The following is an 18,030-nucleotide window of genomic DNA, read 5'->3' on the forward strand; positions in this document are numbered from 1 at the left end:
TTGCGGGGTAAATAGTGGTTGTAATAATGCTTGGGACATTTAATGGCATGTTTCAATGCTAAATACTGGCCAACGATGGATTTCCAAAGCGCGATTTTAGTGGTAATGTGTGGACCGACGGAACAACGGCCTCTTATTCTGGTCAATTTACAGTAGAAGGCATATTTCAATCGTGTTTTTTTTAATGATAAGCTCAGGAAAAACTATTTAATAATATACGACGCGCATGGCGCATTTTACTTATAAACGAAGTATCTGGAGTGAAAATCAGAAAACTACTAAAAAAGCTAAGTATTATTGCATTTGTTGACACTAGCCGAATCTCGGAATTTTTCTTTGCAAACAATAATTTAGACAATTCTAAGACGTTTTCCTCACAAACAACCTAGAACCGTGATATTTGATATGCCATTATTCTTGGGGAAGTAAAGGCGTGGCCTCCTTGAAGAGTTACTGCCATCTACACCATCAATGGGGCTTACACTCGCTGTACTGATCATGGTTGAAGAGTGACTCACACCATCAATTTTCTTTCGCTTATCCACCAAGTGGGAAATATTTTCTAAACTGCTTGTACCCTCTCTATTCCTCCTTTTATTCTTCTTTTTGCTATTCGCAACTTTAAACGCCTACTATAATCGGAGTCGGAGTCGGAAAGTTGTCAGAACACTCTGACAGAGTGTTCCAAGATTTACAATCACTGAGAGACTCCTTAAGGATATAGAGCTCTGGTAGATGACAAATTAACTAAGATAAATTATTATTTTTATGATTATTTTAATCTTTGTTGGTGTCACTCTTCTATTAAAGAAAATAAGCAAATGGAGGACGACAGAAAACGAACCCATTGATGGGTATACTTAATTATGACACACCCACATAATTATACTGGAAGCTTGATGTTTATATACTGAAAATCGTCACAATGGCCAGAGAATTTACTAAACACTATTTCCTGTACGAAATATATCATACGCTTACCAACAGACATATATTGACACTGACAGACGCCTTAAAAAAAACATAAACAAATTCATAGTATAACAAATTCGGGCGTGAATGTCATGTACACTAATACTGACACGTTCCTTGATAAGAGAGAGGAGTTTGATACACTACTGAAGGTACACCAACCAGATATTGTAGGAGTTGTAGAACTGTTGTACAAGAACAGGAGAATCGACCAAGAGGAATGTGAGTTCAGTATTGCTGGATGTGACTCATTTACGAACCTTTCTCAAGAAACTTGCAAGAGGGGTGTGGTTATCTATGCTATAGGCAAGACCTTGGACCCAGCCAGACGAGGGTACAGGGAGAGTATATTTTTGAAGAGTCCAAGTGGTGTGAAATTAAACTAAAGGGAAGAGACTTCCTTATTGGCGGGTGTATCTACAGATCCCCAAACTGTGGCCCACTAAATCAAAGGAACTTAAGAGCCTTAATAGACAACGTGGCGATGCTCAACTCTAGCCACCTCCTTATCACGGGGGACTTTAACTATGGCGACATCGACTGGAGAAACGAGTTCACCCAAAATGACTTGAATAACCCTGCTACTCTTTTTGTAGAAACTCTAAGAGATCATTTTCTGTTCCAACATGTTAGAGACCCGACACATTACAGAGGGGAGCAAACACCCAAGCCACTAGACCTCATCATAACAAACGAGGGAGTATGGTGGCCAAACTGGAACACCTTGCCCCAGTTGGCACCAGTCACCATATAGTGTTGTCATTCAGATTTAACTGTTACCTAATTCAAGATAAGGCCAGGCCAAGGTGCAAATATTACAGGGAAAATTACAACGGGATGAGGGAACAGATGAGGGGGTATCCACTGGCCTGACTCATTAAGACACAAGAACACAGACACTACGCTGAATATCATAACCAGTAAAGTGACCCATTTGATATATAAATATATACCCAAGACCAAACTCAGTGCCTCTAGGAATACGAGGGGATCCCTACACATGAACCATGCGGCGGTCGACAAAGTTAAGAAGAAAACCCAGAAATTCAAGACGTGGGTTGGGTCAAATGATGAGCAGGACAGGAGGATGTATACAAGAGCTAGAAACCAAGCAAAGATTGAATGTAGAAGGGCTGAAAAGGAGTTCCAGAGGCTGGTTGCAAGCGAGGTCAAGTCACACCCAAAGGCATTTTACAGCTATGCAAAGTCGAAATTAAAAACGTGAGTAGGAGTATCAGACCTGAGGCTTGAAGATGGTAGTTACGCAGATTCTGACCAGGATAAAGCTGAGGCATTGAACAGCTTCTTTTCCACGGTGTTCACAAGAGAGGATGCTATTAACCTTCCTGCGTTTGAGGACATACGGTTCGACACAGCACTGACCCACATTGTGTTCACAGAAGAGGGTATTAGAAATAAACTGTCAAAGCTAAAGGTCAATAATAGTCCCGGCCCTGACATGGTGCATCCGAGAGTGCTAAAAGAGTTGAGCAACGAGCTTGCCGAGCCCCTGAAGATCATGTTTTGTAAATGCCTGGATGAACGAAAGGTCCCCAGTGAATGGAAAGTGGCTTATGTGAGTCCTATCTTCAAGAAGGGCGATCGTCACTCCACGAACAACTATAGACCGGTGAGCCTGACCAGCATAATATATAAAGTACTTGAAAGTATTATCAGAGATGCTGCGATGGAATATCTACTACAAAACAACCTTGTAAAGGATTGCCAACACGGTTTTATGCCGGGGCGCTCCTGCTTAACACAATTGCTCAAGGTATAGGATATTTGGACCCATATTCTGGAACGGGGTGGTAATAGCGACAATATTTACCTAGATTTTGCCAAGGCTTTCGACAGTGTACCCCACGAAAGGCTGAAAATCAAACTGGAAGGGTACGGAATTCGGGGAAATGTCCTAGCGTGGATAGAATACTTTCTACGTGACCGCAAGCAGTATGTGGTGATTAATGGCACGAAATCATCATCCGTACGTGTCACAAGCGGGGTACCACAGGACAGTGTATTGGGCCCGCTGTTGTTTGTTTGTTTCATAAATGACATGCCTGGCGTTGTACACTCCTCCATACAAATGTTTGCCGATGACGCCAAGTTATTTCGGGAAATCAAGAACCAAGCGGACTGTAAAGAGCTGCAGAAGGACCTCTGTGGGCTCCAAGAATGGTCGAAGAAATGGCTGCTGAGATTTAATGTCACGAAGTGTAAGAGGATGCACCTGGGGCGTACCAACGGTAAGGAGGCGTATCATATGTCCCAACGGGATGATGAAACTGCACTATTTGAGACTGAATGTGAGAAGGAACTAGGTGTGTATGTTGACAATGAGCTGAAGTTCTCGGGCCATTGCAAGAAGGTAAATCAGGCAATTAAATTATTGGGTCTTATAAGAAGGTCGTTCAGATATCTAGACGGTCCGTCCCTCGTAACGATCTTCAAGAGTGAAGTGCTTCCCCATCTGGAATACTGTCTGGTCCCCGAGATATGCTTGGGACTGTCAGTTGGTTGAAAATGTTCAAAGGAGGGCCACCAGACTGGTGCCTGCCCTTCGGCACCTCAGCTACCGTGAGAGATTGGCGCGCCTGAACTTGCCTAGCTTATACTACAGACGAGAAAGGGGTGACCTAATTGAGGTGTATACGCATCTCAAGGGGCACTACTCAGTCGAGTGTCGTTACTTGGAGCTGGCGGACGCTCGCCCCACAAGGGGTCACAGCTCAAAATTGAAGAAGCCGCAAGTCCAGAAAACTGTGAGGGCAAACTTTTTCGGAGTGAGAGTTGTGAACTCTTGGAACAATCTACCAGAAAGTGATGTGACTACACCGAGTGTGAACTCTTTCAAGACAAGGCTTGACCAACACTGGAGCGGGTTCAGGTACATTCAGGAGCCGGTGCATGCCCAGTACTTGTCAAAAGTGCGTAACAGAGACGTGACCGATCGCCCAAGCGGCTAACGAGGCGATCTTTTTTGTGAAGAGGATAAAAGTAAAAGATACCAGCGACTTGAGCAATCTAGGGAAAATTGTCTGTTTGTCCAAGTTATATTTACTTTTACTTAACTTTTGTATCAAGAATTCTGTTACTTTCTGCATAAAAAAAGTTTTAAATTTGAACTTTCCAATCAAGCATACAGTTGAAGCCTTTACCAAGAACACGAGCCGTTAGTTGTACGTATGACACTGACCGTCCCAACCCCCTCTCTCTCCTAGACCTCTCACGAGACTTTTCCCAGAGTTTTACGTATGTACTTCACCGGGGATTCCCTAGTTTGATGCGCGGCAAACCACCCAAACTAAACATCATTAGCCGACGTGAGTATCATAATTATGTTGTCTCTTGTTGTCTTAATTATAATATTGTTGATAATTTTTTTGTAGAACTGTACTTATTTCTGATTATTCTCTCTCTCTCTTTCAGAAATTTTAACATAATATGCATCTAAATTTGTGACCGTCTTTCTTTCCAGGAATGATATTTCTTGATCGTAATTCGAAACAAGTATTTTCAGCATTAACAAACTTGAGGTATATCAACATGGAATAAGAAGCCATCTAAGGAGATGATGAGTCATCTTCCTCACCAGGTGTCAACACCCTCACTCGACCGCGGTCATAACTGGAACAAACTTTATATGAATATGGTATCGTGTGTCCAGTGTACGTGCGTGTCTAGTGTACGTGTATCCAGTGTACGTATTACCGTGTAGCATATGTGTGTTCAGTCTCCGTATGAAGATTTGATAAGTGCAGTTGGTGAGTTAATTGAGAGGTGTCATTAAGCAGCTGCACCATATACAGTATGTTTGGGCAATTGAGCTGACGCCTCCAGCCTCGTACCATTAATAATACGCTTTAAAGCCAGGTTCAATATTATAATTTCTGTGGATTTTTTTAGATATTCAAAGTTATTTAATATTCCATGCTTAATTCCTTCTATTTTACAAACACAAGCAAACGTTTACCAGGACGGTGAAACTTATTTATCGATAAACAATAACTGTCCTGCCGTATCTAATGACAAGGTACGTTTGGCCGAGACAGAATTTTGTTGAGACAGTCGGCACTAGTCACCCGGGCAAATAATAGCGACAACTACCGATAAATATATAATTTATTTTTTCTACCATTTTGCTTATAATGAAGGGGCCTGTTGCTTGCGAAGTCCTCAACCTCTTTGTTTGTGGGGAGTTTATCCTTCGTGGGTTCAGTGATATTACAGGACCTCGTTCCCCTGTATTCGTTTATAGTTTGTATTATTTATATCTAAATAATTTCTCCTATGTGAAAATCAGTTCGCATTTTTGAACAGTCAGAAATACAATATAATGAAATTTTCACAATGCCGCAATTATTCTACAAATGCGTGTTTACTCATCCTTAAAACCACTGATCAATATTTTTCATCGATTTCACCGTCAGGTAAGTAATATAGGTTATTAAAACAGGTTGGTGTGACGTAGTATTGTACAGTAAACATCTCCAAGAAGCAGACCACAGTGACCTAGCGAGTGTCAGCGTGACCTGGGTGCTGCTGCCATTCCTGGGAAGTGTGGTGGTGGTGGTGGTAGATGGTGGAGTGGCTGGTGTGTGTGTGTTGTGGGCACGTGTGAGAGAGAGTGGTTCCTGGGGTAAGAGGCAGCCCGCTCAACACCCGTCTCGCTTACTCAATACCCTAACCAAAACATTAGCTCTACAGTTGTCTATAAATCTAATTATTACATAACTGTCCTGGGTCATTGTGCTCGGGCAGGACTTCCCCGATGAGGGTAGGGGGGAGTGGGAGGGGCGTTTCCCTGTAGGTATGTGGGGTGAGGGGTGAAAGTGAGTGGTGGTGGTGGTGCCGGCGAGGTGTACATAACATGGTGCCCCAGCTGCCCCCCACTCACTCACACGCTGGATTTAGAATAGTCAACACACAGACACACATACGGACGACCGAATTGTGGAAGTTAGTCGCAGTTGTGAGTATATACGTACCCACGGACGCTTGAGTATCTGCCTGAGAACACCACGACCACCAACCCCGTTAAAGTTTTGTTCCTTGACGTCAAGCTGGGCGTGTTAAGGCGAGTTGAGGAACTACAAAATTAAACAAAATAGGCTGGTAAGTATTGTTGTTGTTTTTCAATATACCAACACTTACCTATACACACTTTATATGAATTGATCATTTAAATTATATATTACCAGGAGTCACCAACACGTTTCAATAAATGAGTTATGTTAAGTTGTTTGCATTTAGACGTAGCCTTTATGTTGATATTTAACCCCTATCGTACGGCGGTGAGGCTATTGTAATCGTTGTTTGTTTTGGTTCGTCACTGGATGAATAGTGAGTGTTACTTTTTACCAGTTTCTAATATAACTAGATATTTTAGGTCAAGTTTTATTACAAATTTGTTCATTTGGTGTTGATTTTTTTCGTCTCAACATGACCTTATTTGACCTGAACTGTGACCTTGATGTCTCATCTGTAGTCAAGTGTTTTCTTGGTAGAGAATTTTTGCGGATTCTTAAAATTCCTTGAAATCTGCCACCCCTGCAGCCCTGGGTTGATCTATAACACACACAAACAAGGGGGTCAGTGACTCCTGTGTGTTGTGGTCAATGGCTTTTATGAGGTCGTGTATCAATAACCTGCTTTTATTAATATCAACAAACGTATTCGATCTTGAAATACTTGTACTGGTTTATGTGTGTGTGTTCAAGGTTGGCGTGTGTCGAATAACTCTTAACAACATCTGAAATCTAAAGACACAACAACACTACTTTCTACTTCAATGTCGGAAATGAATTGATAAATACAAGATTCTCAAAATAGTTATAAAGGTCAGGTCAAAGGTTACTCACAACAAAAGGTCATAGTACAGGGTTAAAAGATACTAACCTCAGATGGTTTTTCTTCCTTGGTAAAAACTCATAACCCGTTTTACGTGGTCAATAGTGATCTTGATGTACACAAACAACAGAAACGTGTCCAGAACGTGTCCTTGCAACCGATGTTCGACTCGTGGCAACCGATACAAGTAGCCTCGCGTCATGTAACATCAGACGTGATTCTCCGGAACTCGAGGGTGAAACTTTTATCGATTTTACTAACTTTCACTATGCCTAGAGTTTAAGGTATCATAACTCATACCCAGTTAGTTTAGAGTCTTATAACCCGGTGTTAATATGATTTTTTAAAGCTATTATAACCCGTATTAATTTAAGTTTAAGATATTGTAATCCGTATTTAATTAAATTTTAAGGAATTATAACCTGTATTTAATTAAAGTTTAAGGTATTATAACCCGTAATTAATTTATTTTTAAGGTATTGTAACCCATAAGTAACTAGATTTTATGGTATCATAACTCCTAATTGCTTAAAGTTTGATTTATAATATAAGTGTTTGTACAGACGTGGTCCAGCTGAATTATGATAGCCCACATGACAAGCTTGACGTGGACGCTGGTGTTGGCCCTCTCCTGCACCTCCACACCTGCTCTCTCCCGTAAGTTGCCTCATCCTACCTCTTTGTTATGACCTTTATGGTTAACCCAGTTATTCTACCTACAGGACAGGATATAAGGACTTCGTGGTCAGTAGAAATAATGTTTTGACCCGAGGTCAAAAGAAGGGATAGACTATTTGTATGGGAGATATGACTGGAGAAAATGGCTCCACAATAAGCAAAATTATTGTATTGTGTGACCAAAACAACCCAATTATAACCAAAAAGTTAACTAGGGTCATTTTCTCACAAAGCCAAAGGAGGTTAGGTTAGAGGTCGTTCTGGTTGGAGCCATTTTGGTTAGAGAGAGGAACTTTTTTCTTGAAACCATGGAGATCACCATAGGCGGAGGTAAACAACTAGCTAGGGAACACTGCTAGCTTTGGGTAGATTTCACAGGTCCGTCTAAGCTTCAGTTTTTATACGCTGAATAAATGCACTACTCAAAGCATTCTTCACCCAATAACCTTACCTTTCACTAACGTTTAACATTGTATGTAGAATATGTTTTAACCTTTATACTCTATAAGATAATACGTGAGTCTTGTCCCGTTGCCAGGTTCAGTCGATTCGGCAGCGACGGGGGACGTGGAGAAAGTCGGGTCGTCGGAGCTGGCCAGTCTTGAGGCTCAGCTCTCCTCCTCCCGCATTGTCTTCCCTGGCAGAGTTACGAGTCGACACCTCCACCAGCCGGGCATGGTAGGTTCATCCCTCTTTAAAATCTATCACTTTATTATGGTTTAAATAAATGAATGGTGTTCAAGGTGTTGTATCCTAACTGTACGCAAAAGTTTCTAACTCTGGTCAGTCCAAGTCGGGGAGGAGTTAGTTTGCCAGGCGTAGGTGTGAAGAAAAATAAAATGTATTTGATATCCCCAAGGACTGCCATCTTTCTGATCCCACTTATAATCAAATCATACATCAGTCATTCGTTATTCATGTATTACTTCACTCTACTCCCCACGAGAGGGCGATCACGTAGCATGGAGGGGCCTACCAAGCTACAGGTACTTTTACCCCCGGAGGTCAATATTTTACGGGAATTTTAGGCTCGTTTCCCCAGAGTCCACACCTTTCTACAAGTACGCTACAATCTTATAAAACACAGAGTCTCTGCAATCTAAAGTACTTACTATCAATTAAATTAATATTATTCACAGGGTTTAATTTCAACTGATGCATTTGATAACTGGTGAGTTTACTTTCACTTATTTATTATTGTAGATCGCTTCGTCGAGCCGCTATCCGTCCTGGCCAATACGTCACTATGACACTGAACTAGACCCTCTACTAGCAAGTGAATCTAGAGAAGAGAGAAGAGAGTCGGGTGTGGGTGCTCGCCGCCAACGCCACTTGCCTCTGGTACAAGCGAGACACCAGATGAACAACCCGTGGCGTCAGGCCCGGGAGAGAGGTTACATGCCCAGGGGTCGGCCTCTCTCACACTCCTCACTCTGGTACTGGGACTAACTAACTGACTGACTAACTGATTGACTAACTGTCTGACTAACTGATTGACTGACTGACTGACCAACCTGACTGTGTCTTAAAGTCCGGGATTTGTTATGATTATTAGTACATAAGCAACCCCTTCTGTGTTCCTAGCATGACTTAACTAGGACGGGTTTGTAGTATATTAAAGCTGACTGACACTGATGGAGTCTACAGTTTAAACATACTGTACATATGTGGCCGGTTTAGTCAATTATTTAATACACATTTAAGTATGTATGTTCCAGGCCAGTAATTATTTTTATAAAGTCTAACAAGTGTAAATTAGGGTGCATTATTCTACTGCCGCGAGTCACAATGATTTTTATGCGAATTTCATTTTTCTCGTGGCAGGCGATGAAGGACACGTTCACCTGTCTAAAGATATACTGTAATTCAAAGATGACGGACAAAATGGCGCCTGATTACACTAAGACTTCCGTAACAAAATGTGTTGTTATCCTCAGTTAGTATAAGGCAGAATATTCACCTATTAATGTGCAACCTGTAAAATATGTGATGCAGTATTAGTACAGTACTCTGTTATGTATCCTCCTACTCTAAAATACTCATCTCACATGTAAATATATACATACACACGTACACACATTAAAATGAATATGTTAAATACATTACTATTATACTGTATGGGGTGTAGCCTTCTGTGGAGTGTGGGATGCTAATCTAATACAAACACAACATGGACGAACCAGTGGACTGAGTCATCTGAACGACCAGAGTATAATAAAGAACGTTTCCTCACTTTCAGTTGTTACGTAATATTTTTCTTTGCATGTAGGACCACGGGTTGAGTAGAGTATTGTTTGAACTATATATAAGACGTCAACAACTATTTATCTATTTATATCTCATATACTATTACCCTGTTATGCCAAATGTAGTTAATAAATAAATACCTGATATATAAAATGCCAAGTGTTCATTTATCTTAAACTTACTATTATAAAATGTTACTCTTATCCATTTCTGAATTATATATATTTTTTTAACTAGTCTTTCATTCACATGTTGCTTTCAACCACGTCATATCTCTCGATCCCCATTTGTTTTCATGTAGTGTCTAGAGTCGACGATTCACTCCCAGACGATACTACCACCTCAACACCTCCCCTGTACATACTAAACATAATCGTCTTGAGAGTATTTATTTGACTCTTCACGAAACTTAATTTATAAAAAAAACATTAAAGATTATTAAAAAAAGTATCATATGCAGTATCTTTATGAATATTATCAAAGGTAATAATGTAAGCCAACTTGGTGACCACAGACGTTGTTGACAAGAGACAGACTCACACTCCACGTTACGGTGACCCTCAGTCGATTCCCTCCAGTTTTAAGAGTAAATGTTCTTCAGTAGCACCGCACCTCACAGGAATTAGAGGGCAGGTGACAGCAAAAGTAACAGAGTCTACAGAATCAGTAGATATAGTTGAAGACAGCAAAATGAAAGGGAAAGCCGAGAGAGGAAGCAGAGGGACAGGTTAGTAAAAGGATTAGCAAAGTCAGCACAGGGTCAGTAAAGTCACAAGTATCAGTGTCGGGTCAGTAAAAATATCAGCAGGCATCAGATGGTCAGAAGAGTCAATACATGATAGTAGAGTCACCACAGAGTCACTGGGTGCTGTGTGAGTTGTTGGGGTGGAAGTGATGTTTGGCGTCTAGCAAGAACTTCACTCGTAGTCCTGGTAATAGGGGAAGTCTGAGCCCTGGAGGTGCTTCAACGTCCACGTCTTGAAGGCCTTCTGCTGTTCCTCCGTCAGGTGATTCTTCCAGTCACCCACCTGAGGGACAGATGGTGAATATAGATAACAACCTCAAAATGAGAGAGTAAGAGAAGGAGAGGTTAAGGAGGGGCAAAGAGCGAGACATTTAAATGGATTAGCTCACCTTGCCCTTCCTCATAAACTTGATGTCTTTCGCGCGCTCATTGTCGATCGCTAGGATACTCTCGTGGTTAACAGACGCGTTATTGCTCATGGTGCTGAAGGAACAGTGCTGGGCGAGCTGCTCCACCTCTTTCTCGTTAACCTTTCTCCCCAGGAACGCTGCCACCCTCCGCACCACCGCCGGTAAGTCCTGTCAACACAACAAACCTCCCTGTTATTTTTACCTCAGTACTGCTAATTCTGAAAAAAAAAATAGTGAAATTTCTTAATGAATAAACAATCTGTACTTCATTTTAACTACAACAAAAAATAATGTGAGGGGAGGAAGGAAAGAATCAAGGGAGAAGAGAAGAATAGGAGAAAGGAAAGGGCGAAAGAAATGGGAGAACGAAGGACGAGAGAAGCACCGCTAGAGTGAGAGGAAGAACAAGAACCACTTACTTCCTTCATCTCCTCGAAGCGGATGAAGAGGATGTGGTCTTGGTCCCTGAGGCGCCAGAAGTGGAGGGTGTGTGACCAGAAGGGGGACCACGGTACTGCACGCACGACACCGAGTTACAGAAGGCAGCAGCAGCGGGCACAATAAACACAGCAGCAGAAATAGTAAGACTAACGCACATATTTATTTAGTATTCTCTTTAACGTAATAATAATGTTGCTCTTATTTATCCACAAACTGAACAAACAATATATTTAATTAATGTTTTAGTCTCGTAGCCTTACTAATTTTTCTAAATAGGGAGGCTAAGTTATGTTCAGGAAAGTTAAATTCGGTAGAGGTAAATTTGATTAAACCCAGGTGAGTTTGGCTATGTCCAGGTGAGTTTGGCTATTTCACAATTTCATCCTGGTTGTTTAGGTTCAGTTCAGGCATGTTAGGTTAAATCCAAGTAAATTTAGTTAAGTTCAGGAAGGCCAAGGAAGCAGTACTCACACATGTCACCCAGGAACAGCTCCACGAAGTCTGACAGCTCTCCCTGGTAGCCGTCCAGCTTGATGGAGTGGAAGTAGTAGGAGATGCAGACGTCACGAGGATCACGACACACGTACACCACCTACAGGAACGACTCACTCTCTCAGTTCCAGTAGTTTAGGTGAAATGTTCTTTATTAATTTTTTTGGTGTGTGTATTTTTAAATCTCCTAGTTCTAAATCCCTCATAAATTCATCTAACCTAACCTGCCCCCCCCCGCCCAGGTAGCGTTAGGGCGTTTCATCATCGGGTGAAGTAAACTGGTAGGTTAGTGTAAAAAAAAAAAAAATCACCTTTGGTTTGACTTCCCAGATCTTCTTCGGCAAGATGGGCTTCTGCAGGTGGCATTTGATGGTCCTGGGGGCGGGCATGGTGTTGAGGATGCGCCAAGTGTTACCAGGGAGGCAGGGGTCGTCAGGATCCTGGTCTGGGGCCTCCTCCACTTCGTCAGGCATAAGGGAATCCCACCTGTACATTCACACAATCTCGTTATGGTAGTCTCAACATAATATTGGAGCCTTTGTTTATGTTTTTGTCGCAATTTTAAAGAGTCATGTGTATAATTTCTCCCCGAATTATACATTAATAATTCGCCTTTAAAAGTATTAACTGCAACTTCAACAACGATTTTCTTTTTGGAATACGTTAATCTTTATTTTTTCGCGTTGTTTTCCCAGTAAGCATGTAATACACACACGTATGAACATTATATATCAACTTACATACATATATATATCTTTTGTGTATGGTATGATGCTCACACCATTATTACACTCAGTATACACATTTACAGTAAACACTAGTACACCCAGCAACACCAAGTACACCTAATATATACAAGTACACATACCATACACGGACACAAACAAGTTAACAACACTAGCCAGACACCCAAGATGTACAAACGGGTACAATAATAATCACAATACGTGCACGATCAAGGAAAATGTACAAGAGAGATAAACACATGAATTATTATCAGCAGTTTATGAGAGAAGTGACCAGGGAGGACTTACTCATAGAAAGGGAACCGTTTCATGAGGCTTTGGTGAGCCGCTTCGTGGTTAAGGCCGTGAACTAAACACCACACAAGCTCCTGCATCCACGTCGTTCCTGAAGATGAACAAGGCGTAAATAACACTATACAACGAAGCCATTCAACAAGAACTCTGACACATCACCATTTATATGTAAGATACTATATTTTCAAGTGTTCAAGGAATTTTGTCCGTAACGGCGCTTATGACATGCAGTTAACAGTACAGGAGGTTTTGAGTGTTTGAATAGCAGAGCTTCTATAAGTCAAAACAAGTGATTGCGGGCACCTTCGTGCTTGGCTAGCGTACAGCGAATGAGGGTGTGCCAAGTCCGTAGACTTGCAGCGTTTTCATCGTAAATAAAATGGTTAATTGATGCCTTCCTAAAGAAACCATCGACATGGGACCAGGTTTGTTCCACTCTACGAATTTTTTGCGATTTTTCCACCAAGTTTGATGAAAAACGATTGTGCCGTTTAGGCTGCCCAGAACAGACAGACAGACAGACACACGCCTAGTCCTATAGTATATTAGATATAATGTTGGAACCTATAAACAGTGAGAGACGCCCTTCACAACTGACCAGCGAAAATTTGAAGGCTGGTGTAGGGAAAGTGTAAGACAGATGTTTACAAAACTAACTTGATCTCAGTTGTCAATAACGGATCAGTGCATCTCTATTTATGTTTTTATTAAAATTCAGATCACACATTCACGAAGCCTTCCTTGCAAGGTTAAGTCAGAGCTAAAACTGAGTCTGTGTGTTTGTCAATAATTCGGCACAGCAGATTCAACACCATGAAATCTAGAAACATGAAACATGGCAAGCATAGTAAGAGGACCCTGGGAGTGTGCGTCTCTACTTAATGCATCGTCACGCATGGTAGATTAAATAATTGAATGTCCTTAATCCTGGTAGTAATTAGATGCTTGATAAGTTACCAGGGTTCATGATCTTATAAATATACCCATGTTCGAATTTATAAGTTGCCTGTAAATATAATTCCTGTGCACGTAATGAATAACTTGAGAGCAGAATCTTTGACTGAACTCCGAGTGTTGATCGATACCGAGTTTAGCAGCTACGACACGAGAAGCCTAGCCTAACACTTATCTTTAATGTTGCGGTGGTGTGCAGTGATAAAGTTACGACAATTTATAAAAAGGTTGATAGTGAGAGAGACAAGCTATCTACAAAAAAATTATTTGTTCTGGCTTACTCGAACGTTACCCTCAGAGTTTACAAAATAGGATAGAATAATGGATTAATTAGGTTGACTGTATTTATGGCGTTTTCCACTGACTGCCACGTCGCGAGTATTTAAGGACCAAGGTTCTGGACATGGTAATTGTACTGTAAAGATCATCATCGCGGTTGATTTTGGTTCAGATATTTCTTTTTTTCATTCATTTCTGTCCTAATTACTCTCTTAAACTTTAAATTTCTCGATTTTTATTTTAGGGGAATCTCGTACACTTCATCTTTTTATAATTGGTTAAAAGAACAAATTAAACTTAGCCTAACCTACCTATCTTTACCTAATGATCATAGTTAAATTAGGTAGGGTGACGGAGTGGGAGTCTTGTGGGTAATGATGGATAGAAGAATGAATGGATGGATGGGGTAAAGGAAAGCAAGGTGCGACCAGGTGCAAACATAGGATAGCTAACTAGTATCACTTGTGTTACTATACCTGACTTGGGATAGGTGATGACCCAGGTGTCGTCCTTGTTGATGGGGAAGGTGGCATAGCGCTCGTGCCAGGACGGGTAGTAGCTAGGCATCACCATTTTCCCGGGATTGATCTCGATAAAATCTTTGTAGAAGCCTTGCAGTTCCTTACGCAGTTTGTCTCCCAGCGGTCCCTCCACTGACTTCATCGAAAATCTTAAAAAAAAAAAAAAAAAAAACAGCAGCGTAAATACACATTGAGATATAATTCGTATTGGAGGATGTTACCGCCACAGTAAGATAAGCTAGAAGAGAGAGAAAGAGAGGGATAACCATAATAAGATAAACTAGGCGAGAGAGAGAGAGAAGGGATGAGATGAGGGATATAGTGTTGACAACGAATTTGCTGACCAATCTGCTGAGGTGTTTCAATACGAAAACATATGGCCCTCGCCTCCGGGCTGAGATTGCCCTCGAGGGTAGTCTACTGATTTTTACAGGACAGACAACACGTTGGTTCAGACCACTAGACCCTAAAACGTGAGTGATCGTGAAGTATTAGAATCTGCTAAGAAACTCTAAATAACTTTAATAAGTATATTTGTGTACTGCAATTTGATCATATTATACCAATTGTCTCCTGTATCAATAGTTATAACATGCGAGTTATACTTAAGATGTTAACAGGCTATGTACTGTATATTGATTGTATTTCATAATATGTGTCCTGAGATAACAGCATTTGTTATATGAGAAATGTTCTTTAACAGGTTTTGATCGAATTATATGGTACGCGTCAACGTTGAGGGTTTATTTCTCCAGCAACAAACCAATAACGCTCCTATGAGCGTTAACAGAGGATATAGAAGCATGAAACGAAAGCTATGGAGGAGCTATGAAAACAAAAGAAGCACGAATGGTTAACTGAAGGAATGCGAGGCGGCAAGACGTCGATGAATCAGCATGAGTGAATGAGAATGACGCGTTAAGGGTGTGGGGATAAGGTACGTTGGTTTCACATTTAGAAACCGCCTTTTAGTTGGACTTTTGAGCTACCGCCAGTCACCTGTTCATTTACCTAGGTTGGTAAGTAATCAGACAGGACAAAACGGCAAAAAAAAAGTTAAACAAGTACAAGTGGTTGCAGATAGGTATGTTCATATGCACCCGCCGTTCGTATTTCTGTCCCAGTTATGTGTTGCCACTATTACGAAGAAAGTATCTAATTTAGAGCAATGAACCTACTGTAGTCTTTATTTTCATTATTATTCCTTAAAGTTGTTAATGGTATAGTTGTAATGCTCAGTGTGTCTCTCCGTGGTTTCTTAATCATTATTCTGTTGAGTACTGGTGATTATATTGCCTTTAAATAGAACTGACAATTTTGAGAAATGAAACAATAAATATATAATTTGTATCACCAATGGGCTTTATTGAACTAGTGTCATTTTGATTTGTTTATTTGTTTACAGTTTACATTATTTCTCGTCAGGTTCTTGGAAACCAGTTTTAACGTTATATGAACGCATCACAAGCTCTAGCTAGAAGACACTTGGCTCTTTAAATAAAAAAAAATATCAAATTCACGATTTTGGGTATGACTTTGCTTGGGAGATTGGTATCCCCGCATCCCCTGAGCAACGCTCTTGTGCGTTAAGCAGAAGACCCGACAGCCGCACCCTTATTCACTACCTCCTAAGATGCCCCCACACACAACGCTTCCGTGACGCCTGCTGGACCACCACTCCACGACCCCCTGACGGAGACACGATGATCCTCCCCATACTGGCCAGATATTTTGTAAATAATATTGATTATGTGTTAAAGGAATATCCTTCCTTCCTTAGGCTTTAGTAAGCCCCTTTATAATATTTATACTGTATATACTTTTCACACTTGCCGGATGCTTCTGGTGTCATTGTACAGGGGTACCTAGTGACAGCACTAGGATCCCGCTTCCTCTATCAAGGAATAAACAATTGAAATTGAATTGAATTCACGATTAAGTTGTTGATGTACGATAATAAGAAAGATAAGATGGTTACAGAGAGGCATTTACTACTGACTTACACAGTGCAGTACAATGTATACTTGTACTGTTTGTGTACATGCTAAATATCTTTCATTCAGGATATCTATTTATCAATCACTTTAACACTTAGGATGTTTAACTCATATTGTCCATAGCTCCAGGTGTTTTGATCTAAAGCAAATACGATAAAACAAAAGCTGGTGACTCCTGGGTAGAGCTCAAGGTAATAATAGTCTAGCGTTATCAGGGTGTCGAGGGTATGTTGGGTGTTTCTCTAGTATTATTTTTATTTCATATAAGTGGCAGATGTTCTGCTACTGAAACAAAGAATAATTATATGTTAATTTTAGGTTAATACGGAGATAGGGGCCGTAGGGAGAACACATTGGTTCAGCAGGTACAGTACGTGGCGCATGGTATACACGTATACTAACTGTACCTGCACTGTTTATACACATCGTATGCCTGTAGTGTGACTGTACAGTCCTTATTGAACCTATAAATCTTATAAGATGATACTACTAAGTCAATTACGTCTAACTATATCCCCTGGCACCCATAAACAGCTAAATATAGTGAGATATGAGAACACTTGTACTTGGGGATGCGGGCACATCAGCTGGAAGGAAAGACAGTAAGCCTGAGTAAGGGGTATCCTAATTGACGGCTGGGCAGAACTACTTCCTGACGCTCTCTGTTTTATGAATAAAATGTTTAATCTACATCAAAATAGAGAACATCAATATAAGAGCTTACCCCTCCATGTTTATTCTCAGGAACACAGAGATGGAGTCTTGGTGATGAACAACACAGTCGCACTGCCAACACAACTCCCACTGCATTAAATCGGCACCATTCGCGTCTGGCAGCGCTGTTACTCGTTATATCTATTTATCTAATTTTCATGACAAACTGCCCTAATGCGGGTACACCTATAGATCTGGGAAATTTCATTGTTTAAAAGCTTTGTATATTAACATCAAAGCAATGAGAGCCCTGACAACAGTGTATACAAACTATAGTAGTATTAACAATGCGAAACTCACAGCATCCTTTGACCAAACACATGCTTCTGGTGCCACGGCTACAAAGACTGCGTCTCCATAACTATTATAATTAGTCACCAGTATCACCAAGTTTAAGGGGATATACTTCATGCTCGAAAATAAGGATCCACTACTAAGGTAACTTCACGCTAACTTTGGGAGGTATATGAATGGTGAGAACCTGATCTAAATACATGTATACAGTAATACCTCCGCTACACACGAATCCTTCTTTTGTTGAAACATATCAGATATCTAAACCTCATCAAATGGGTATGTCTCAGAGTTATCACGTCTGAAATTAACTTAGCCAGTGGATTATTTCTGGTCTAGTTAAGATTATCATTAACATCTACAGTGAAGTTAAATGGCAATATGTTTCCATAG

At 40.7% G+C, this 18,030-nt stretch overlaps 2 protein-coding genes across 2 annotated transcripts; one reads left to right on the forward strand and one right to left on the reverse strand.

The window, feature by feature from the left end:
• The first annotated feature begins 5,816 nt into the window (after positions 1–5,816).
• LOC121879638 lies at positions 5,817–9,923 on the forward strand. The gene is made up of 4 exons (XM_042386311.1): positions 5,817–6,090; positions 7,389–7,482; positions 8,042–8,181; positions 8,707–9,923. The coding sequence occupies exons 2-4, from the start codon at positions 7,407–7,409 to the stop codon at positions 8,950–8,952; spliced, it is 462 nt and encodes a 153-aa protein (XP_042242245.1). The 5' UTR covers positions 5,817–6,090; positions 7,389–7,406; the 3' UTR covers positions 8,953–9,923.
• A 277-nt stretch (positions 9,924–10,200) lies between these two features.
• LOC121879643 (luciferin sulfotransferase-like) lies at positions 10,201–17,452 on the reverse strand. Its single transcript, XM_042386314.1, has 8 exons — positions 17,354–17,452; positions 14,588–14,781; positions 12,873–12,969; positions 12,150–12,324; positions 11,818–11,938; positions 11,325–11,419; positions 10,885–11,073; positions 10,201–10,778 (listed from the first exon to the last, which is right to left on the reverse strand). The coding sequence occupies exons 1-8, from the start codon at positions 17,437–17,439 to the stop codon at positions 10,668–10,670; spliced, it is 1,068 nt and encodes a 355-aa protein (XP_042242248.1). The 5' UTR covers positions 17,440–17,452; the 3' UTR covers positions 10,201–10,667.
• Between the last annotated feature and the right edge of the window lie 578 nt (positions 17,453–18,030).

The sequence above is a fragment of the Homarus americanus genome, unplaced genomic scaffold (genome assembly GCF_018991925.1).
Source record: "Homarus americanus isolate GMGI-L3 unplaced genomic scaffold, GMGI_Hamer_2.0 scaffold47790, whole genome shotgun sequence".
Classification (NCBI taxonomy): Eukaryota; Metazoa; Arthropoda; class Malacostraca; order Decapoda; family Nephropidae; genus Homarus; species Homarus americanus.

Excerpts from the sequence above, each read along its gene's own strand:
- LOC121879638 (XM_042386311.1), top strand. The coding sequence starts at position 7,407 with ATGATAGCCCACATGACAAGCTTGACGTGGACGCTGGTGTTGGCCCTC. Across the intron at positions 7,483-8,041 it reads CTCCACACCTGCTCTCTCCC|GTTCAGTCGATTCGGCAGCG; the intron begins GTAAGTTGCCTC and ends TCCCGTTGCCAG. Across the intron at positions 8,182-8,706 it reads ACCTCCACCAGCCGGGCATG|ATCGCTTCGTCGAGCCGCTA; the intron begins GTAGGTTCATCC and ends TTATTATTGTAG.
- LOC121879643 (XM_042386314.1), bottom strand. The coding sequence starts at position 17,439 with ATGCAGTGGGAGTTGTGTTGGCAGTGCGACTGTGTTGTTCATCACCAA. Across the intron at positions 12,325-12,872 it reads AAACGGTTCCCTTTCTATGA|GTGGGATTCCCTTATGCCTG; the intron begins GTAAGTCCTCCC and ends GTGAATGTACAG. Across the intron at positions 11,420-11,817 it reads GCTGTTCCTGGGTGACATGT|TACCGTGGTCCCCCTTCTGG; the intron begins GTGAGTACTGCT and ends TCGTGCGTGCAG.